Source organism: Anopheles nili, chromosome 3, assembly GCF_943737925.1.
Source record: "Anopheles nili chromosome 3, idAnoNiliSN_F5_01, whole genome shotgun sequence".
Classification (NCBI taxonomy): Eukaryota; Metazoa; Arthropoda; class Insecta; order Diptera; family Culicidae; genus Anopheles; species Anopheles nili.
This window is the reverse complement of record NC_071292.1, coordinates 18,483,107-18,506,867: the sequence shown is the minus strand read 5'-3', so window position 1 is coordinate 18,506,867 and position 23,761 is coordinate 18,483,107. Positions and strand designations below refer to the sequence as shown.

Below are 23,761 nucleotides of genomic sequence, written 5' to 3'. Positions count from 1 at the left end.
GAACACCCGCTGCCCTAACAACACCCTCTGCTGGGAGCCAGAGCCTCTGAACGCGCGTGGGGCAAACGGTAACGAAGCACTTCAGGTCCACGTTCTCTCATTAGGAACCGAGCTCAGCTGGTTGGCAGGGGCGCTAGGAGCATATTAAAGTTTAACACCACGGCTTGGAACAAGCACTCCCCACAAGCAAACGAGCAGCCCCGACGCGGCTGGTCATCGCACACAATTAAGATTACGGTGGCTGGAAAAGAGGGGACCCAGGGATGGATATTTTCCTAGAACTGGGTCATTCTGCGCCACCCTCAACGCCCACCCGTGGACCTCACCCAAAGTAAGCACACACCCGGCAAGTAGCGCAGCATAAATGTTTAAAGTGCTGAGAACGGAAGATACTATCGCAACCCGATGCGACAAACCAGAGAACCGGGAGGTACCATATATGCAGGCGGGAGATGACGTTACAAATCTGCACAACCGTGGTCAACTTCCAACCCCTAAGGACCGAAAGGGGGTGGGTTTCACGAGAATGCGCGCAGGTGCAGCAGCACAACTAGGAAATGAGGCTGAAGGAGGCAAAAGGACACACACACACACACAGACGCTCGGTGTTCTCGCATAGCACCGGCCACATAGCGGAAACCAACTGATTCCCAGAATCCAATCAAATGATAGGCGCGCTGCTGCTCGGAATCGTTGTCCATTGGACACAAGTCCCGAGATCTAGCGCAAAACCCTAGTGCCACACACAAAACACGGCCAGCTGCTATACACACGGCTTGGTTTGTGCTGTAATAATTCAAGCAGCAGCAACAGCAGCAGTATCAGCAACACAACACGTCCACAATGGATGGGTAGCAATGCGAGAGCCTGTGGACGTTAATTCTGGTGGGTGTCTTTGGGGAAACTGCGAGGTAACGCAGGTGGCAGTTTATGTACACACCGTTATTAGGAAGCGAAATTCAACATCGAAGCTGTCTACGTTAAGGGCTTTAAGAAGATCTAAAACAAGGTCGACTGGCACGGAGACGATTGGTAATGATAGGACGGACTTCAAGGCAGTATAATATTACTCTACTGCACATTTGGTCACTAACTACTGCTCGAAATTGGCACGACGTCCGTCATCCTATTCAAGCACGATTTCCACGCATAATATCTGTGTATCGTGGACGTCACGCAATTTACGGTCCAATCCCTCGCTCTAACAGTCTGGTGGTAGTTATTCAAGGGCCCTCCTGTATCACACTCTCTAGAGCGCTGTCCCGTGTAACTACATCTCACTTCCTAACCCTCGGTCGTTCCTGGTCATCACTACTCGAGTACGTTGCTCTCTCTATCACTCTGACCAAGCCTGAACGGGTGGAGTTGTCCGTCGATAAGGGCTTAATTTCAGTCAACGCCGACATCACGGCACGAGGGTCTAGAACTTACCAGAGGGTCCCAACTTATTCGCCGGCTAGCAAACAAACACCGCCAAGTGTGTGCGCGCTCCGACGAGACGCGGTTCGCCACCAACACACAATAATTATTATAATTGCAACTAATCACGAATATAATAACGCTATGGGACGGGACGTCTTCAACCGAGGAGTCCCTCATTGGGGATGGGAGATTTGCTCGCTTCGGCTGGCACGGAGGCTACGGAACAAAAAACCATGACTATTTCTGCACACAACAGACCTCTGGACCTCTGCGGACGGTTAAATAAATATATGTTTTTATCCGCGAGTTCCTCCGTGCGTTTGGCCACATGTTCCGCTGCCGACGCGGATATGCATCGATGGCAGTGGAGAGGCACGACACCCAACATGCTGGGGAATTCTGTTTCACGCTATTTGCGGCACCCATTGAAACATGAACCTGCGCCACGGACCCTAATGAAAACGGGAGGTCACGAGAGCACATAACGCTGAGTATGGGAAAACATGCTTCCTGACTAATTATCGACATGGGATACGGACCTCTACGGGTGGCCCTTTTTGTGCCTCGCAGGAGACACTGTCATGATGCGAATTGAATCTTTAAATTGATCACAACTCGGCAATGGTCCAGTTGAAATTAAGGTCTAAAATCACGCCAAGCTAGCCGTAGATTAGCACAAAATAATTCAAATCTATGGCTGGCAGCTCTAAAGCTTAGATCACATTCTGGTTACAAAGTGACAAGAAATTCTAATTCCGGACAGACACGACCGCTCTCTCAGCGGCTCGTTTCAGACTTATTCTAAACACGCCAGACTCACGGCATTCCAAATGTCTCCCATATGTGAACTACGAGCGCAAAATCTCTTCTTTTCCTGCACTTCCAGCTTCTTGGGGAGCCGAGAATTATGTTACCGACAACCCGTCGCAGCAACCGAAAATAGCATTGGCTGCATAAAAAGCCACAATTAAAATAGTTCCATCGCGCGCGCGGAACCAAACGCATGATGTTCAACACCGAACACACCTCTCCCGAGGTAGAACCCGCACACACATTGTCGATTGTCGCACGAGCTAGGACACGCTACCATCGTAATATATAACCTAGGCCAACCCAAAACCTTACGGTACCGTCCAGATTGCGCTGGATCGCGCACGGCTTAGGATCTTGGGCCAATGAAGAAAGCAAGTCGACACGACAACGGCTTCCACGGACGATGGAGACCGTACTCGACACTTTTCAAAATGCCACCCCCTCACCAGTGTGATCCTCTCGTCCACCTTCCCTCCTGGAGTCACAACGGGCAAGGATGGTTGTGTGGATTTGACCCAAACGATCGAGCGCGATCGTGAAGAGATCCCGCGGCCAAGATAAGTGTCCCGCGAGTGCGCATGTGCATCACATCCGTCCCTCCTTGGGGGAGTTGACAAAGGGTGGTGGCTCCACCACCTGTCCCCCACACAGCTTCCATCCCCCAACAAGCAGAGGCACACTTGTCGAGATAAACGTTAAATTTATTTGATGTCAGCTCATCTTCTCCACCAAGTGTACCGCGCGCACGCACAAGCGGGACGATATGGGCAATGGAGAGAAAGAGAGAGATAGAGAGGGATAAATTGCCACGTTCGGTGCCGCCAAGAACACGCCGTCATGTTGGCAACATGTTGGCGGATCGTTTTGACAGCGTACCGGGGGTCTGGTCCGTGTCGTTTGGTCATGATCCGGAGCGATGTAAAGCCGCCGGGGCGAGCTTATTTGCAACACAGAAGTGCTCTGTAATTCTCTCGCTTGCGCTTCTGCCAGTGTCGTGTGGATTGTCGGGTGTAGGGCTGCTAACGACTGTATGTCTGCGATGAGTCAAGATCTTTGTGCTATTTGTAATATAAAACTCGCAGTCTTCGCAATTGAGTAACGAAATAGTACTTGCACGACCAAACACCGTTTCATCGCCGTTGATAATTTGCTCAGTTCGGGATGCAGGGCGCGTTTGTGGCCAGAGTTGGGTGTTATCGTTCCTGATGTTTGTTCGATTTTTGTTACAACTACATTGTACGATACTTGAGATTGTTGTGCAACTTATCTAATCATTATTTTGAACCTTCGTACAGTTGATAAAAAAAACCACAAAAAAAAATAATATTATTCACGAGAAAAAATAAGATATGTTTGTTGCCCTTATCGGGACAAATACAGTTCAATACTACCTGGTACTTATTTCAATCATAAAATCCAATGTTCCATCCAATCCAAGAATACAGCAACTCACCCAGGTTTGTCGTAAATTGTTCCTACCACTCATAAACATTTCTCAACACTGTCCACCGATGCATCCCATTAGAAAACATTCAAGTTCATTACGCGCATAACTGCTGCCTCGCAACGCATAAATTAGCTCAGCCCCAGCACCATGGACGCAAACTGCATCTAAATCTGCAGCTGGCGAGCGATCAGATTATGAAAGGGTCAAGGGCGTCCGATCGGGCGAGGCGAGATTGTTTGCTCGACCAGCGGAAAGCCCAAACGCGACACCGCAGCTAACAAAGCACCGAAGATTAAACTTGCTTTCGAACCGGGCAGTGTGCAAGAAGTACTCAGAGCTCGTAGGGCCTTTTATCACCAGCAGCTTCCACCACCAGCTGGGATCGGCTAATTGAATTTCACCAAAGTAACCATGGGCGTCCGCACAACCCAACTCCCACTCGGTAAAAGCTCGAAAAGGGCGTCCGATACTTTGGAACCCTTTGTGTATCGATGGTGTTCTCTCTCGACGCAGGCCACGGCAATATTACCTCGTGGTCCCGGCCCAGGATATGGCTAGCCAGCTGGAAAGCTTGGCGGCCATTCCGAGCCCAACGAAACCGAACCGCCATTGAAATGCCCGCCACGATGCGTGTTATTTGCTTATGCAACTCCGCAGCCCTTTTTCCAGTGCCCAGTTTCAGCCGGCAGGCGAGCGTTTAGAATTTTAAAAACATTCGCAGCTGCCGCTAAAATCACGACACCGCGCACGGCACATGGCTTCCGAAAGGACGCCGCGGCGAGAAAATCACCGTCCGGAATCCGATGGGTTTTCCTGATTGCAGGCTGCAACGGGGTGCATTTTCACGGTTTCCCTCTCACCCATCCAACCCAGGTGTCCGCCGAGGTTTGCATTGTTTCGCAAGATCGCGAACGCGATGCGGCGATGTTGCGATTAACATAACGGGCAGCTACCGCTTTACCGCACCTTGATATCCCACAACCCACTGGCAGCGTGCTTTGGCAGGATAAATGATAAAAAAAAATGCCCCCCCAAGCGCAAACCGAAACGCGAACAAAGATTATGCACACACGGACGCAGGCCAGCCGTTTCGCAAAAGGGAGCACATGGCAGCAGCCTTCCTTGGAGAGCTTGCACCATCGTCTGGGGTGTGTGTGTGCGTCATGTGTAACGTTTTTTTTTTGTATGAACGGAACGGAAATAGCGCGCGCGAGCGCACACACATGCACAGCTGAGCAGGGAAAATGCATTACACATGCCGCCGGGGACGAGCGTGAAGGGCTTCCTTCTTGTGGTGCCCGGTTTTTGGATCCTTTCTTGCGGCAGAATGTCTCGGACACTACAGCCCTTCTGCGACTGGGGGCACAGGCGCGCTTTATGCAATGTGGCCATCGATTTTCCACTGACATGCTCATACACGTGGAGAAGTGTTAAATGGAATATTTAATGCATTCATTGAGCGCGGTCAGATTATGTGTGTTTGGATGAAAATAAAAGAGCAAATGTTCTAAAATGGAACACATTAACGCTTATGAGATTGCGTATAAAATACTGTAAAACGTATTATAACTTTGCTTAAAATTTAATTAATTTTGAACTGCATTTAGAGGCTTCCTGAAGCATAATATCTCATATCACTAGAATGTAATCATTCCTTAGTCCAAAGTATAAAATAGCTCCTTAAAAAGTACCAGCCCTAGACGAGCTTTCAACATTGTAAGACGACCCCACCGTTTGCCTCACGGATTACCCAATCGATCAGATTCCTTAACCAGTGCCATCAAACAAACGACCGCGTGAGGAGAAGAAGCCTTCCGACGTGTCCCACAGCCCAAGATTTATGGCGCTCGGTCACCGAACGAGATCCTTAGCAAGAGGCATCTCAGCGAAATGTTCCTTGTCAATAATAATTAATTGCACCGCGACGCGCTAGCCGAAAATAAGCGACCCCCGCCTTCCCGAGACGCCCGTAAGCCTTCGAATTAAGCAGAGCGACGAGTCCGCGAGGAGCCCACGTTAAGGAAGAGGAAAACGCACACCATCGCACAGGCGCGGGATGAAACCATTTACAATCTAAAACCCTCCCAAGCCGACGCGCGGTGAGAAGTGCATCCAACCGGCCTGAATTGCAGACGGGTTAAGGGAGGAGGGGGGTGGGGGGGAGGATTTGTGGTGCCGAGAGTGGGGTCGAAGAAAATCACACAAACACACACACACACATACACAAACAGGACAATTAAGTGCTTGGTATTTGATTTCGCTCAAGCATGGGGCTCAACCGTAACCCGGTGCATCGCGTGTGTATTTGCGGGTTGCATATTTTTGGATGCACCACACCAACACACTCTCGCACGCCAGACGATTTGCCACCTTCTTCCACCTTCCTAAGCACCCCCCCCAGAACCCCAGAACACACAAAAATGACTCGTGGCGGTGCACACGCGTGCTCTAATCAAATAAAACGATCGGAATGTTAATTGCTCCGCGGTTGGTCCGTCGGTCGGCGAGATGGTTTCGTCGGACGTGATATCGGTTGTTCCCCGTCAACCTACCACCTTCTCCTCCTCCTCCAACCACCCCATCGTGGGAGAAGCGCACTCACTTTCCCTTGAAAAGTGATGAAGCCCTCGCCCTCGGGTAGCACCGGCACCAGACAGAAGGGGACACACGACGTCTTCATCGATCGAGCAGCGCACGCTGCTGGTCCTCGAGACGAGGTGGCAATTGAACTAGATGTCAATAACATAAATTACGAGCAGCGCGCCCTGCAGCGACAGCCAACAATGTGAAGGACTTGTACCGAAGGTGGCTGCTCGGCGAGGAGACGATGGTGGTTTTAGACGGGAAAGTAGCTAAAAACGGTTCGGCAAGAAGGATGGCCAAACAATGTTGTGCCCTGTTGCGATGGTGGTTCGAAAACGGTCGAAATAATGTCAATGTTCGCATAAATAATACCTCGCGCGGTTATGAGATATTAGCGGCCTGAGCGACGGTTGGGAGAGCCATTATGGAAAACATACTGCGATGAGCGAGAGCCACGCCGGCAACAGGCACAGGTACGGAACGTTTTTATATGTGGGCGATCAATTTTCATGAATATTATATCATTTTCGAGCCACGAGCGCGTTTTCGGGAGCCTATCAGAAACCGTTTGGTGTTGTTAAAACACGTAGGGCACACGGAGGTTGAATTTTAAACAGACAACAGAATAATTTAGAAGTAGATCTTAATTTAAAAAAAACAAGCTAATCTATTATTCAATCAATTTTATAAAGGCTGATTAAATGTGAACGTTAAGCTACAAAACATAGCATACAGAATATGTAAACATTTTAATACAATTTTTTATACATTTATTTTTATAATCCTCATTTTGCTAAGTGGAAACGAAGAGACAACGCAAAACAAACGACAAATCAAATGCATTTGCCAAATCGTATTTGCAAATTACGAAACAAAATCTCTCCCTCGACGTGTCATGCGTTTAACAACAAAGGTCCATCGCGACCCAGCATAATAGCAAATGTCCGCGCAAATGTCAACCCCAAACACTACAAACACCGCCCACATTTGCATTCAATGCATCGAAGCCCAATTTATGGCAACAACCCATTATGATTAACTACCCAAAACCTCGCAACGGACAGACCCACAAAACAGTGCCCCATCCCCGTCGTTTCGAGGCTTCGATGCAATGATTCATTGCAGAAAGCGGATCACGTCCGGAACACGGCAACCATCCTCGTGCACAAACACACGCACACACACACACACGTGACTCGAGTGTGTCCCACCCCACCCAGAGACCGCATTACGCAATCGATGCACGCTCGCATCACGCCGCATTCATCATAGGACGCGAAGCTGGTGATCGTGGGTGATCTTGAAGTACCACTCCTTCGCTCGCACGCGTCACATTGGGCCCTCTCACACAGCGCAACAACCCTTTTTAGTTCCAGTAGTACACCATCACGGTGGTGGTGCGGAGAAACGGTCCATCAACGGTCGCGCATCGGTTCGATTCGTTCGATACGCCTCACGATGTGTGGGGAGGTGGCGTAGGTCACGTGGCACGGTACGGGATGAGGTGGAAGCAGACGACAGACGTGCCGTTGGTGCAAAAGCCCTACCCTTGCAATGCAACTACATGCAGGCTGCAAGTTGCGGTTACGATGGTGCCCATTTCCGTCGCTTCTGTTCTCGCGTAAGGCGGCAGATCAAAGCGCGCCCGAGCTCGGGTGAGGTGTGCATGCACACGGTCAATTTTTCCCACCAACGACGCCGAAAGCCCTGGCCGAACAATGGGCCATTTTTTGACGAACGTCGGTGGGTTCTCGACTCATATGCCGCTAATTTGAATATTTGCGCATTAGTTAGACGGGTTTTTAGCGCTCGATACACCGCTCCGAGGGTGCTGCGGTTTTCGCGCAATTGCAATGGAAAGCCACGCCAAACGACGGTGCATCATCGGTGCGATGCGATGACAAAGAACAACAGGGGGTGGAGAAAAAGGCCATCCGTGTAAAGCTCACTCGGGTGTTTGTCGTACGCGTGGTGTGTGCGAAAATAGGCGCTAGGTGCGTGCGTTATGGAAAACGCACGGAAAAGCGCTTTATGTGCCATGCGTGTTTGACCATCGAGGGTTTATTAGGGCAATTGAGGCCTTTTTGGGGGCAATAATATACGATTAGCATTCTAAAGAACACAGTATGAGCATTCCGATGTAAATAGTATGAACATATGAAACTAATGTTGAAAAATGTTAAGGCTTAAGGCAATTCATATCGCTTTAAAAAAAAACCTTTCATTACATTTCCCAAATTAATGTTACATGATTTCAATTTAATAGGGTTTTAAATCGGAAATAAGACCACTCAAAACGAAACTAACTTTAACATGGAAAGTTCTATAACTCCCTCGGCTGCAGGCAAATAAAAATAGCAAAGCACTATTAGGTCAGCCAGGAAGGTAGCCTTGACAGCGAAAAATCACACTTCACATTCGCTTTGATATGTAAATGCGACCAACCGCACTGCCTCGCTTCCCGCAGCTCCACATGCACATTACAGATGCATATCGATCATTATCAATCTCGTCCTCGTCGGTCGGTCCCTCGGCGGAAGGGTAGTTTACTCAGTGGCGGCATTTTTGCGCCAGTTCATGTGCGCTCAAAAGTAAAGATCCCACGTCACGATACCGGCGGAGGTGTGGTGTGTCCCTTTTTCCATCCGGTCCCGGCGACGACACATTATTCATTGCCACATTAAGTTCTGATCGCGCGATTCGTTCCTGTGCCGCCAGCAAGCACTAGAACTGGCTGATTGGGGGTGAGAAAACGTCTTTGAAGGGACCACCACGTCGAAGTAGGGCTTGCGACAGTTAGGAGGATTGTCGCCTTGAACGCCCTAGATTCGCTAGAGGTGGTAATGCGATTTTTTTTCTCTCTCACTCTCGAGCTATTACGCCCACAAAATGCTTTACTATCAGCACCGACTGCAGGTGTGGGGAAGCCCTTGAAAAACAGGGTGTGCAGAACCCAGCGAAAGGCATCATATGCATTTATCGTGGAGCATAAATAACCTCACATTTATTGCTGCCCGTAACATGACTTCTGATCGATCGTAACGGCGTCATTGCACGAGCTGTTACTGTTACAAGCCAGCACCAATGAATGACTTCATTCACTTCCTTCGTGCGCGTTGTCGTTTAAACAAGAAAAAAAAATAACCACAGATAAATAATGCTTACATTGCAATTGGCCTCCTCTTTCCTTCGATTCAACTTGCAACAAACTAATCTCCACCAATGGAAGGACTTTTTGCAACGTTTCGCTCTCGTGTTGTCACTTCACTTCACCTGTCAAGCTGAAGCTAATCTCGAACCGCACACACACACACCGTCGTGTCCTCTTAAGCTTTGTTTAGTTTTTTTTTTGTATTCGCAACTCCACCGCCGTTCATCTGGCGTTTTGCCGATGGCATTGCAATTATCCGTTCGCGGCATTTTGCTACTTTTTATCGTGCAGCTCGCTTCGGTGCTCTATCAGCCATATCAGCGCAAACCGCGTGTTGATGCCATTCCACCCCGTGACAAGGCGAGCTGGAGGAACAGCAACAAAAAATAACAAGGCCAATGTGCGCCAACACCAGGCCAGTCAATCACAAATGGAGCTCCGAAACGGCACCTCCGGCGAGGGACTGCTGGGAAATGTGGCTGGGTGGGAAAATTAGCCGCGTTCGCGCGATCGAACGAACGTCAAACTGTCAACGGGAAGAATTGCTGAAGGTAAGCGTAACAATGTAATCGAAGTCAGCAGGAATAATACCGCTGGGCAAGATGGGAGACAAATTAAGATCTGCTCGCTGGTTTTCCTTTTTTTTCGGTTCGTTCAGCGCCTACATAAAACGAATTCGTGCAGGCAGCTGTGGGAGGAATCAAGCTCAGTTCGTGGTACGATACATTGTATGGAAGGGACAGTTCGTCCATGAAAGAAGGACCTCAACTGCTGCTGCTCACTTTGTTCACGTCTCGAAATATGATAAATCTGTTTACCGTCGCTGCTGCGTCGCCGTCAGAAGGTAAACAGTTTGCACACGCTATCGGCAGAAGAACCGGCAATTCAGTGCCATTCGACTGGTTATCGAGACAAATATTCTGAGAATAAATATTTGTCAACCGATATGGTAGACATGAAATAACATGAAAAAAAACTATCAGCGCTTTACCGAACGTTTTTTAAAGAGTGTGTATTGTGTTGTTGAATGACGAGGGATAGACTTATTGTCAAAGTAAAACAAACAAAGACTAGCGCGTACATATAAAATGGAATAAATCAACAATAATCTGACACAATACAATACACTATCTAGTGCAAACAATAAATGTTCGATCTATACTATACCACACTAGTGTTGGCTATCTTTGAACTTCAAAGTGAGAAAATTCCACTCGCAATCAGCTTGCGAATAGAGCTGTTATCATTCAAATTTCCGTTCTTGGCTGTTAGAAAGACAAAGCCATCTAAACAAATGACGTGCAAAAATGCCAAAGAACGCCATTACTGCTGGAAAAGTATTGAATTGAAGTAGCTATAGAGTTTAATAGTTAGAAAATGAGACACTAGCGAATGTTCTCCGAACTGAAGTATGTTTCGGATAAAACGAAAATAAAAAATAAAACCTCCATTACCGAGTAAAAATGAATGAAATGAAACTGGCCTAAAGGGGACGATGTAGCATTTATCGAATTCTCAGAACTCTTCTACAATGTAATCAAAGAAACATCGAAAATAACAAACATTTTCAAGTTACCATTGTTTTACGATTTCACTCTACAATCAAACACAATCACTTAAAGATATTTTTTTCTGAGTTGCCTTTAAGCTACTTTCATCGTTAATATTTGGGCCAGCACAAAAAGGCAAAATAAATAGGTACACATTTAGCGATAGTTACAATATTAGCCTAAACATAGCGACTAGACCTCACCAAACCCTCAAAAAAATGTTATCATACAATTTTGCCAGTTCTTAACACCATTTGTACTTAATACTTGATTTCCTTGAATGAAGCCCTAAACATTCGCACCCATTCATAAAAATCAACGTTCCACACAATTAAAAGTCATCACCGCCAAGCAAAAGGGCAGCGAACGCTGTGCCACAGTTTCGCCCATCCCAACAAATTTGTTTGTTGATAAAAATAATGTATACAATATAGCACCGGCTCAACCTTCATGGAGCCAAGAAAAAAACCCTTGATTTCCTCCCCCAAAAAAAAAGCGACCGAAAACGAAGCGCCAGAGTGTTGCTGACGATTTTGTGTCACTCGCAAAAACCAAAACACTGCACACACTTGAGAAACATTTTGAAAACGATTGCGAAACCGCCACCGCCGCGGCGATCTCTCAGTCGGTTTTTTCATTAATGTATCGATTTTATTAATTCATCGCGTGTGATCGAACGTGTAGCGCTCGAATCAGCGCTGCAGCAAAAGACGGAAGAGGAGTCCAATTTCGACGAGCGAGGAGTTTAAAGCCACCCAAAAAGCAAACCCCCGCGACACATGGTTGCTGGAAAAATGCAAGACAGCTTCGGCAGCGATTTTGCCACGTTCACACTTTTACTTTCCGGTGCAGACCATTTGCCACGAGCAAGGCGGCACATCGTTCGTACAAGGTGTTTCGAATTCATTGACTTTCTGTCGAGAAAACAAACCACGAAAGGGGTGAAAAAATCCACCTTCCACCGCAATTGTCAGCAAAAGTTAGGCAACCCTGCAGGGGGAACAAATTGCGTACTAATCAGTCTGCAGTGTTTACATTCCAAAAACAACGCTGTAAAAGCAAGAAAAGCTCAATGAACAATCGGATTGAACTTTGTTTGTGTCGTGTAATTTTATTGAGTAAACTCACGGAGCAATTCGGACAAGAACAAACCGAAACAATATTTACTCTCGTGCCGTGTGCGATGGACGAAAAGAAGCCGAATATTGCCGCGCCAAATGTCGTTGCACACGCAAGGTGTAGCTCTTGCCCTTGAAAAAACGCGATGCATCTGATAAGGATTTCGCTTCCTTCCCATCCAGTGGTTCCCGAGCAGCCGGTTGCAGCTTGCCCGGAAACCGGAACCGGGTCCGGGAAACCTGGGAAGCCACCGCAAACCAACCCAAAACCGGTCCCATCTTGGAGATGTGCAAGTGTTCGGCAGCGAAGACAAGGAAGCCTCCGAAGAAGGAGGAGAAAACGAAAGATGTGGGGTGACCGTGAAAAAACCGTCTCGAAGGGAGAGTCGTCTCGTTTTGTACAGACAAAATGGCCAATTTGGTACGCGCAAAAAGACAAACGCAAGAGACAACCACGAGAAACCACCGCGAGGGGGCGCTCTAGCACACACACACACACACACACGCCACGCGGTCGGTGAAGGTCAATCGGTCGATCCGGGAGAGAGAGAGAGAAAACAATAGAAAGAGAGCCAAGACGATGGACGAGATGATGATGGGTTGGCCACGCCAAGAACCGGCCGGTGCAACTGCCGTGTGTCTGCACGGGAACAAAATTACGGTTGGCGAGACGGAAAAAGGGCGGAAAGAGAAGGCATGAGGTAGCTAAAGAGAGAGAGAGAGAGAGAGAGAAAGAGATAAAGAGGTCGACGAAGTGTTCGCAAGTGCAATGCGCAAACGCAAGGTTCGTACGTGCGCGTCGAGCAAAAGAAACTCATTTCTCAAGCAGCCCTTTAGGGGGAGGAAAAAAAGGAAAAAAAAGCGGTTTGGAAATGCAAGGAACCATCCCCAGACAAACGACGAACCAGACGAGTGACGAATGTGAGTGGAAAGCGGGTGGCGGGAAAAGAAGGGAATGAAAACATCAGCAGGAAACACATTCCGACGCCACCGGACCGGAACAGAACATCGAAGTGGAAGAAATTGAGCGAATCAAAAATGCGTTCGTGACCGCGCGTCAGCTCCAAAAGGGACTACTCTCACCAGAGGGGACAAAGTGTAATGGGGCAAGAACATTAAACCGTACGAAGAAGCGTGTGAGCGAGCGAGAAAGCAAGGGAAAAACGTTTACATCGAACGTAAAATGTGCCGATTAAAATGGTGCACGTACGGGGTTGATTGTCTGCTTAAAGAAGAAGCCATGTCTGGATTGCTGGCGTGCATTTGCAGCACAGTGAGCTGAAAATGTTGTGAAAACAAATGCCCCTGGAAGGTTGGCTCTCTTTTGTCACAAATAAACTTAGTTTAATACAGAAAGAACGATGTTAATATAGCTCCAATTGAGGTTTCTAAAGGTAGCAAAATTTTGTTAATTTTAAATGCAAAAATAAATTAACAAGAATGCAAAATGAAGCTAATTCACATGCCTGTAGACCTAATATTCAATCGATCGTTATAAACACACACACACATTTTTTGCCACATTTTGGAGATAATTTTTGGAAAAAACAACAATAAACTTCCCCCTAAAATGCCTCTCACGAATATCAATTACAGCGCATTTCGCTCCGTTTGATGTAGTTGAAGCAGACAAATAAGCTAAAATAATCTCATTCAGACACGGAACACCTCCTCCCAAAGCCCTCACCACCCACCCACCCTCCCAGCATGCTATCATGCAGCTCCTCTTGCCCTGCCCTTGGCGGCATATGATTTGTCCGTCGCTATCCGACGCCGTCTGCAGTGGAGGCAAACACAACCGGTTCCACCCTCCACCAGATGCACCAGCAAATGACCCTTGGCTCCCCTGGCCAAACACCCACCCTCCCCCTTCCAGCAGGACGACAAACATGGCGCCGCATTGCGCTCGAGGAACAGGGAAAACAACGCCAGCGTAAGCGTGTGTGCGACCGCGCGCGCGCGCGCCGTCTCACCTTGACAACTCTATTTAATCGCTGCGCGCCAGACCGTTGCCTCGTTCCGGCTGCAAAATACCGACACACACACACACGTGATGTGATGCCGATAAGCTGATAAGCGCCCGGAGGGGCGAAAGACTTGCTCTCGAGTCTGAAACACCGCCAGTCGGCGTGATAATGCCTTCCGTGTTATCGTGCACAAGCACACGACGACGGCGGCTGCCTTGTCTACGGTGGGGGGTAGGGGGGGAGGAGGGGGAGGTGCTGTCTGGAAATGCGTGTACAAAGCCCTCGCTCACGGCGCCACACCCCAGGCTTTCCAAAGTGCATCATTGTGTCACACACTCGCGGTATTGATGCCATTAAACGACGACACGCCGTGGCACATGGCTTCTTAACAGCTGCAAATCACGTCCTTACGTCACCGAGTGAGGGCCGTCCTCTATCACGACTCGGCGTGGTGATGGAAAAATTGCGAGAAAAAGGAAGATGATGTGGAATTTCCCTTCTGTGTGTGTGTTTTTTTTTCTTCTCTCTCACGTCAAACGCATGGGCATAAAATGGGGCACGATTCCGCGAGGCACGAGGCTGACCTTGGGAGAAGAAGGAGGAGCATATGCGCGTGGTGCTTGGGGAGGTTGCGCTTAACCGACTTCCGGTTTCTTTTTCAGTGCAAGGTCGCGACATTTCATCGGACATCGCGGTTATCAGTCGCGTGTCGTTAGGCGTACGAACACGCATCAATTATCGAACAATTTTATCGCCACTCTACGCCTCGGCCGGTTTTTGCTGCACTTCCGGTCGCGAGGTTCCGGCGGCATCAGGATGCGCAATAATGATATGGTACTAGAAATGGCTTACCGGGAACGGTTTTAACTTATCGCTAAGGAGTGAGGTGCAATCGACATACCTGGAATGGGAAAAAAAAGAGATAAAATGTATGAATTTAATTTGTTAAATAAATGTACTACGTATATGGCGTTATTTTACCCATCGTTAAAATCAAAAATACCGCCAGAAGGTATAGAAACAAACAAGCATCATTATATATTTGCAAATTAAAAATTATCAGAAAATAATAACCAAAAACGATCCCATGAATCAGACAAAGAAAATAGCTCTGTTTTAAATGTGTGTTTGCGGCTTCAAAAGAAGAATGCCAATTAAACACAAATCATCATTGTTCTATCACATTAAATCATGTAATCCACACAAAATCGTTTCTAATGCCTGTAAATTACAGCTTCGACAGAAAAAAAAAGCCCAACGTTCGGTCCCAGACCTATAGAGCACCATAGCGTGTACGACTTGAAGAAACATGTGCCGTATTAGAGACTGACTAGCATCTGCAGCTCTACTACGCTGCCCTCCCACCATCTCTTCATCCAGCTACCCTTCTCTCTCTCTCTCTTTCTCTCTCTCTCGCTCTCTCACACACACACACACACGAAGAAGCCCACCGGGAAAGGTTCCCGTGAGAATCACGGGCTCGATGTTCCCACCGAAAGACTTCAAAACACAAAAACAACGGCCCTATCCACCAGCGATGATGATGACGGTTCCGATGGTCGGCTGAAGGGGGGGGGGGGGGGGACACAAGAAAAGCGCAATGGGAAAACGCTCCGATTGCGTGGCGGCCTTGCCGTACACGATCGGGCAACCGCAACTGTCAACTGAGTGTGCGCGCACGAACGCTGACGGATCCACGGGCCTTAACAAAAAAAAAATAAAGCAGCAGAAGGTTGAGAAGACGACGGAACGTACCCCGACCGACAAACACAAAAAAAATCCAACCAAACCAACCCGCACCTAAGGGGCAGGAAAAGAGTGGCCACGGAGACACCGGGTTGGGCACACGAAACGGGTTTTTCGCATCGCGTTTTCATTTTTTTTTTGTTTCATGAATTTAGTGCAGTGCAGAAGAACCCGAAACCCGGCAGCAGCCGCCACCGTGGGCCGGAGGACGGTTTGAAGATGCTGAAAATTAAAGACAACAACAAAAAAATTGGACAGCAAATAGAGAGAGGAACCAAGAGAGGAAGAGACGGATAAAAAAAAACCGCCAACGAAAGCAAAATAGCGAGCAAAAAAAGGCAGAAAGGGTCAAACAACAAGAAGGAAGCCAACGCGCAACACACAAGAAGCGAACGAAAATCTTTATGGTTCCAAAAAACGCAACGAAAACTCGTTTCCTTTTGCGGTGGTGGGTTGTATGGGGTGGTGATGATACGGGCGGATGATGGGGGGTTGGGGGTGGGGGGGGATATGGACGGAGGAATCTGAACCGACACTGGAGACAAACCAGCGACAAACAGGACCGTTGAAGGTGGTGGATGAAACAGCATGAAAACGGGGTGGAAATACAAGAAGAAAAAAAAACGTGACGACAAAAGCACAAACCGCTTCCATCGCGGATTCGCGGAGCCCCGAAAAGATTGGGTGGATGGAGAGAAGAGAAAAAAAAAGAGACGCATCTCCACCAACTGAGCCACCGTGTCTCGACGTCGTTGCACACAGAAACGTGTTTTTTTTTGGGAGGGCGAAAAGAAATCTTCCAGCACCGATGGCGTCCAACCGACCATATGTGCTCGAATGCTCGATTCTCGCGAGACGAGTCTCGCAGACGCACACACGTTCACATGGGGATTTGTGCATGAGAAAAAGGGCAAAATGATGGCCCCAACAGGGACGCACAACACATGCAAACGCAAGGGGCGCATCTCTCGAAGGCAGCAGCAGAATGCGATCAAAACGAACTGGATCTGAAGCAGACGCAGATTATGCTGCTGGTGCAAATTGAGGGGCAAAAAATAAGAGCTCGCAAAGGACGAAGGAGCCAGGTTTAAGGGAGTCGAGACGATAGGACCCATTCGGCAGGCTTGAGTGTCATATGGCAGGGAAGGTGATGAGTTAATAGGAAAATTAATTTAAGCATTAAAAACAAACCCAAGCCAGCGCAAACAAGGCGAACGCGAATTAAAACAGCTCATTCCGATCGCACTAATAAATAGCTCCCCAAACCAGCGAGGAATTAGTAAAGATCTACGATGTTCTTAACTCGATCACAACCAAAAAGCCGTAGGTATGCCATAAAAAAGGCATTCAAAGAACTGCTAAAAAAGGGCCCCACCACAACGCAAACGACCATCTTTTATATTTGCCCCGCCACCGGAAGGGACCGATCAAGAGCCGATGAAGCGTTGGCCAGCGAAAAAAAAAATATAAAAGAATGAATTAAGATCAGCCGTTAAACGAAGGCGGCAACGGCACAAGGGCACACGGTGGGTCTTCTGGTGGCCAAATGATCGAGCGAACGCCTCGGGGAAACGATCGGGGGCACAATAAATAGCCAAATTACCGAAAACACTGGAACGTCCTTCGTTGGAATGTTAGCTGTGAGTTGGAGGATTGGAAGATCGATTTCAAAATGACCGCACAGCGAAACGGTTCAAAATAGACGCAAATTCAAGAGAACGAGAGAAAATTTAGTGAGACTTACGGAATCTCAACACACGAAATAATGGATAAATTTAAGGCACATTTCAACGAGTAAAATAAAGTAAAAGACGAGCGGCAGTTTCATCGAGAGTCGTGAAACATTCGAAAAACTTCAAACGTGTTAATAATGTTAAAACGAAGACGCCACCAAAATATGACGCCAAATGCAAAATCTCGCAACCGACTGACGCCTTTGTTAGGGGAGTGCAAAAATTGTCACATTTATCATATCTGCCCCTATTAGGGCAGTGTTTTTGACTGCAATTGTCTTCCTTCGTTGATCTAAAAATTTGCGAGCCCCCCAACTTTGGCAGACGCGCTCCAAATCCCACACACCACTGGTGTGTGCGTGTGTGTTCATGCGTGTGTGTGTCTGGAAAAGGTTTCGCGCCGGTCATCGGACTCTCTGTGGCCCGCCGAAACCGCGAAAACGCACCCACCAAGACACCCAGGTGGGAAAAAAAGAAGCGCAACGAGCTTGGCGGAACCCCAGGAAGCCGACAAGAAGCCCTCCCAAAAAAGAAGGGGATGAGTGAAACGCCAAAAAAAAAAGGCAAGAGAAAAAGAACACATCACGAAACGAGGAAGAGAACGCCACGGATAGGAGGAAAAAAGCAGCCAGCAGAAGAGGGGCCACAAAGGCGAACCGCGAAGACAAACGGCACGGAAAACGGGTTCGGATGGAACACAGAATGAGGGCCAAAACAACGAAGAACGCAAAAGAAAAAGAAGCCCGTGTACTCAACGAAATTTAACGAACGATCAAAACCGAAAGACCCAGCAAAAGGGAACGCCGCAGAAAACGCGCCCCATCAGACAGGATTTGCAATGGGTGGATGGACCTCCAAGGGATGAGGAGGAAGAGGGGGGGAGGGTCATGGCGGAGAGCGCGGATGCACATACGCACACGCACACACACACAAACACGAGGCCGCACACCGCGAGCACAAACGGCGGCGATAGAAAATAAAATTAAAATAAAAGAAAAACGAATAATAAAAAAAACAGCAGCGCCATCGAAACCACGAGACGAGACAAACGAGAAAAAAAAGCTAAAAAGAGCTAAAAACCAGGCGAAACGGCGCGTTTGCTTTCGGACCTGCTTCGGTGGGTGTCTTCTTTGCGACCCAAACATCCGGAGGGGATGGAATTAAGAAACGCTCCAGGGAAGGAAGCGAAAAAGAAGGGAGCTCTGGTTAACAGCGCATGCAACTTCCCTTCAATCCGCCTGTTCAACCCCTAAAGCGCGATCGACCCAGCGAATCACCCAGCCACAGCGAAAAGAAACCCCCTTGTGCGGGTTTAACCCTTGCAGGCGCATATGTTCGCTTGTGCAGCTCTCGCGCAAACGCGACCAGCGCATCAGAACGCGTGAGGAGATGATCGTTTGCTGCGGCCACGCGGCTTGGATGAGAATAGATATGCCCTCACGCTCGAATGAGCTGGCCACAGTGCGCAAGACACGGTGGTCTATGTGGTGTTTTTGAGCCGCAGCGCATGAAACCGTTGGAATGTAATGTAAAGGAGCAAAAACATTGGTGCTGGTGCATCGCTAACACCTTACGGAGGGGACTAGAACATTATTTAAGACAAGATCAAAAGTCAAATTGACCTACAATATGTTGCAAATACACTAAAAACCATTTAACTAGAAAATAGTGCAAAGAGTTCCATGCTTAAGGGTTAATTCAATCATAAATGCAGTGGAATATTGCAATGGAAAATCGAGAAAAACGTCGCAAAAATTAACGAAAAAAGCACAGAAGGACACCACCCAAGAACGTTGATATGAGTAATCCCTTTTACCACCCTAACATCCTTTCCAATTACGCTCATATCTGCGCACACCTGAAAGACCTATCGTAGAACGGCACCTCAGCGTCTTTACTATGTTTCATTCCTTCATTCCGTGCGCCAGACGGTGTGTGTGTGGTTCATCGAGCGAGGATTAGTCGGCTGAGAAACATCCCAAAAAAAGATACAACCCCTCAATCCCTCATTCACCTACCCACCCTACAGACGTCTGCTAACCACCACACCTTCGGAGTTCGTCACGGCGCGGCGACTCACAAAACTCGGGGAATATCCAAACGCCCAGACGTCGGCCAGACACACAAGGCGGTGAACGCGCGAGCGCGCGAGCTATTTTAATCTCTCTCGCTCACACACACTCTCTCTCTCTCTCTGTCACTCTCATACGTTCGATCTAACCGACGCGCGCAACTGACGCCGATGCGCACAACTTCCTTCCTAACGAGTCGTGAGGGTTTGGAGGGAGGAGGAGGCACATGCGCAGAGGGCCGTGGGGTCTTCTTCTCACCTGCTTCACCTGTCACCCATCTTTGGAGCCTATGGTGGCTTACTTTCACACACACACACGCTCGCGCGCGAGCTTTGATGGTTGTCATTAGTTTAAAATCATCCCAATAGTTTAGCGCTGGAGCGCATCAAGCTCTAGCCATTAAATCGTGACACACATTCGTCGCCGTAAGGAATACCTTACGAGCCCTTGACGTCGTGACGTGATGAGGTGGTCAGACCTCAGATGATCAGCCCTTTCTCGTGATCGATTTTAGGGGCGCCAGGTTTAAAACAACGAGACGAATTAACGCACAATTGCATTGCACCATCGTTGACGCGTAATTGGAAAAGCTTGTGTGCGATGTTACACGATCTTTATCAATTCCTCGAATGAAAAGAGAAAAACAATTATCTGAAATGAGGCTCACAAGTCGTGTGTTCCTTCGACAAATCGTCCAAGAGACAAGGGCTTTAAGACCTTCACGCCCTGATGTCTTTGTTCGTTCCGTACACATGATGGATGGGATGGTCACACGCGAAAAACTATCCCACCCGCGTTGGAAGGGGTTGCTAAGCAACGTAGGGTGGTAACTTGGCAGTACCTGACAGCCATAGGCCAGCAAAGAGCTTCCCGAGTATGAATGAAAAACTTCCAACACCACGGCGCAAGATAAACAAAAATTCCACACCTCGCGCTGGATCCCTGGTCGGCGGTCCGGACGGGTGGTCAGGTGTGCGAAAGGTATTTGTTTAACCTATATCGCTACCGCTAGAGGGTGCAGGAGTAGCTGGGGTTGCAAAATATCCATCCAAATTGATGGAAAGGAGCAAAAAAAACATTCATAACGAAAACGACACCAGCGCAAGATAAGCGATGAGTCAATCGTTTCGACCTTTAGACGACACGACAAAAAATAAACCATGGATACAGGAAATTTAGTTTAACGAATCACTCCAAAAAGTCGAGAAAACGAAAGCTTAATTTAAATGCATTTTCCGACCTGCAAAACATCTCGCAAACGCACACCAAACACGGCAGGATGCAATAAAAGAAATCACCCTTGACTTCCGTTTGAAAATGATCGTTAAATTTCCTTCCCACCCCAGCAAGCCGGCAATTTTCGTTTGGTTTTCCCCATTTATCGAAGCACACATACGGGACGATGATGTTGATGATGTTGATGATGATGATGATGCCGAAAAGGAGCTCATTTGGATTGTTTTTGCTCTGTCCGGGGATTACATGAACGGATGGGAGAAGGATGGAGTTCAGGGTGCGCGGAGGTTGATGGGGTGGGGGGGTGCGGTGCGGTGCAAAAGCAAAAGCTAAATTTAGCAAATGTGTCAAAAAAAAAACCTTCTTCCCCGCGCAACCACCACCACCATCACCGGAGGCGGATTGGCCTCAAGAACGTAGGGCCGCGCCGTGGCGTGTATTTTTTTCTGTTGCTTGTTTTCGGGGTTGTGAGGTGGTTTTATTTTTTTTTTCTTTCTTTGGGTTCCTGGCCCTCCTCTACATGACCATGACCGTTGCAGAGACGCACCGGGAGAGCAACAAACAGACAGCAGAAGCGAATTTCAACCGCATAAAACCGCGACCCGTTCAAACACGCTGGCCTTCGGTTGATTTGCAAGTAAAAAGGCGCGGAATTGTCGAACGAACTGACGTCAGACTCGTGCGTACCTCTTTGCCCGCCCGTGTCTCTTTCCCCACGTTCGTGTGGCCGTACTTCGGCATGGAAATGTAAACTTCACCGAGCGCACTTTTAAATCTATTTCACTTCCAACGATCCTTCTCGGGTGTCGCCCAAGGAAAGCGACCTAAGGGGTGGGGGGGCTGGTAGTTTTCACCCCCTTGACTCGAGGTGTGATTGAACTGTGGCGGTGTGCAAAAAAAAAGTAAACCCGGGGGGAAAACACACATGAAAGGGTATCGAAATTAAATTCCATGACCTTCCCGGCCTCGTCCTAGAGCCTTGTCGGGTCATGAACCCGTGTTTGAGAGCGTCACACAGACTGCTGCTGCTGCTGCTTTGCATCTTATTTTGATGATCATCGGCACCCTTCAGCCCACTCTTATTCTCTTTCTCTCTCTCTCTCAGTCTCTCCGTCTCTCTTCTGTCCCTAGCAATCACATTTGGCCGCCCCAACGGCCGTTGTTGTGTCTGCGCGATCATTCGCCGGGAGTTCCATAACCGGCTCACACAGCCGTAATCGCGATTATTAGTTGTGCTTTCAGCGCGACGTGCCTCTGGCGAAAATTGACCCCAGATCGGATCAGTTACTGAGAAAAGGCAGAAAGGGCCGCGAAGGACCTGGAGGAGAGCTGGGATTGATGCACGAAAGAAAACACGCACGTCGCACAAACAATAACAAATGGCTGGGGTTGCGCACCCCCAGAAAGGGGTTGCGCGCATCAAGGAGGGGGTGTGGAAAATCCTCCCCCTTTCGTAGGCAAAAAAAAAACACGCCAACACTGACCACGGGTGTGAAGGAGAGAAAAAAAAACAACATCAACATTCAACCGGGCAGGCCGGCAACAATGTAACGGTCAAATGGAGAGCGCGAGAGAGAGAGAGAGAGATAGGAGATTCGATGTTGTGACCGATGGCGGCTACCGTTGATGATGATGATGGCCTTCTCTAGGACGAACGCACAACACAGATGACCCTCGGCGAGTGTAAGAGTGAGCGAGACAAGAGACTCGATCAAGTCACAATGACCTTTTCGAATGGTCATTTTTCGAACGATCGGGGTGTTGTCTGTCGACGCACACCTTGGCCTATCGAAAGGGGGTCGTAAAAGCATCAATTTTTTTTGGGGGGGGTTTTGTGATTGTGTCTCATCAAACATTGACCCAAGCGAGAGAAAAAGAGGGTGAGAGAACGTGAAATAGAGTAGTGAACACCCTCCCAAAACAAGTGCAATCCCCTTCTACATGGTCAGCAATATGGATTACAGCAATATAACCGCAAAAAAATATCCTCATTGAGCTTTAACCTAAAATCTCACATTTAATATAATAAATAACCTAATATTTCGATTTGACAACAATCTAAAATCCGAAATGTTCACCTTGATTTAAGGTCTTGTTGTAATTATAGCTTCCAGAATCGATGGGGTTTTAAAGAAAATAGCAACTTCAGTAGTCCAATAAATGTTACAAGCAAAAAATCCCAACCAACAAATCATATCACAACTTCAGAAGAACAATATAAGCTTCAATTTTTGCCACAAAGCATCTACAATCAATCTGACAGCATTTTCCCGACATTTTCCAATTACCACCATGCGGTCTCTCAGTTGAAACCGGCCACAATCCGAATGCAAAATCACGCGGGATGCGATTCTCGTCTCGCTTTCAATTCACAGCCGTTCGAATGGCTCACTGCGCGAAGGTCGATTCATTTTCTATTCCCTCCGCAATCCACACATACCCACACACACCCGTACTAGAGCAAATCAAAAACAAAACCACCACCCCCTGCATTCCCACCCCTCCCAGGGAGAAGAGCCTTATCTTCTCCCGGGGGGTAACTAATAAAATCCGCGCCTCACGGAGGAAAGAAGCAACATCATCGTCGAGAGTGCGGGTCGAGAAGAGGATTGTTGGGGGAAGAAAAAAAAAGAAACAATAAAAAAAAACATTCCAACCCCTAGCACTCTACCCCCTCCCCTTGCACCGCCCATAACGGGACGCGCCAAAATCGCTCCGAAGGTCAGCATTTCGACGGGCGCACGATTGCCAAGGATTAGACAACAGCGGCATGTGAAAGAGGGCAGCAGAAAAGGGAAGGCAAACGTGGCCACAAATGTACTAAAAATGGCGCGCCAAACCGTGAGTGCACACACCGATGCCGAGAGCAATTCCCCTCCCTCGAACGGCGGCAGCGCTGGGTAAGGGATGGACGAAAAAGGGG

The 23,761-nt window shown here is 48.1% G+C and overlaps 1 protein-coding gene across 1 annotated transcript in view; it reads right to left on the bottom strand.

The window, feature by feature from the left end:
- Positions 1 to 6,264, bottom strand: part of LOC128723829 (uncharacterized) — a 96,332-nt gene extending 90,068 nt beyond the window's left edge. Inside the window, exon 1 of the mRNA XM_053817595.1 lies at positions 6,235 to 6,264. Within this exon, the coding sequence (XP_053673570.1) occupies positions 6,235 to 6,264 (30 nt within the window). The remainder of the gene's footprint in view (positions 1 to 6,234) is intronic.
- Positions 6,265 to 23,761: the final 17,497 nt, after the last annotated feature.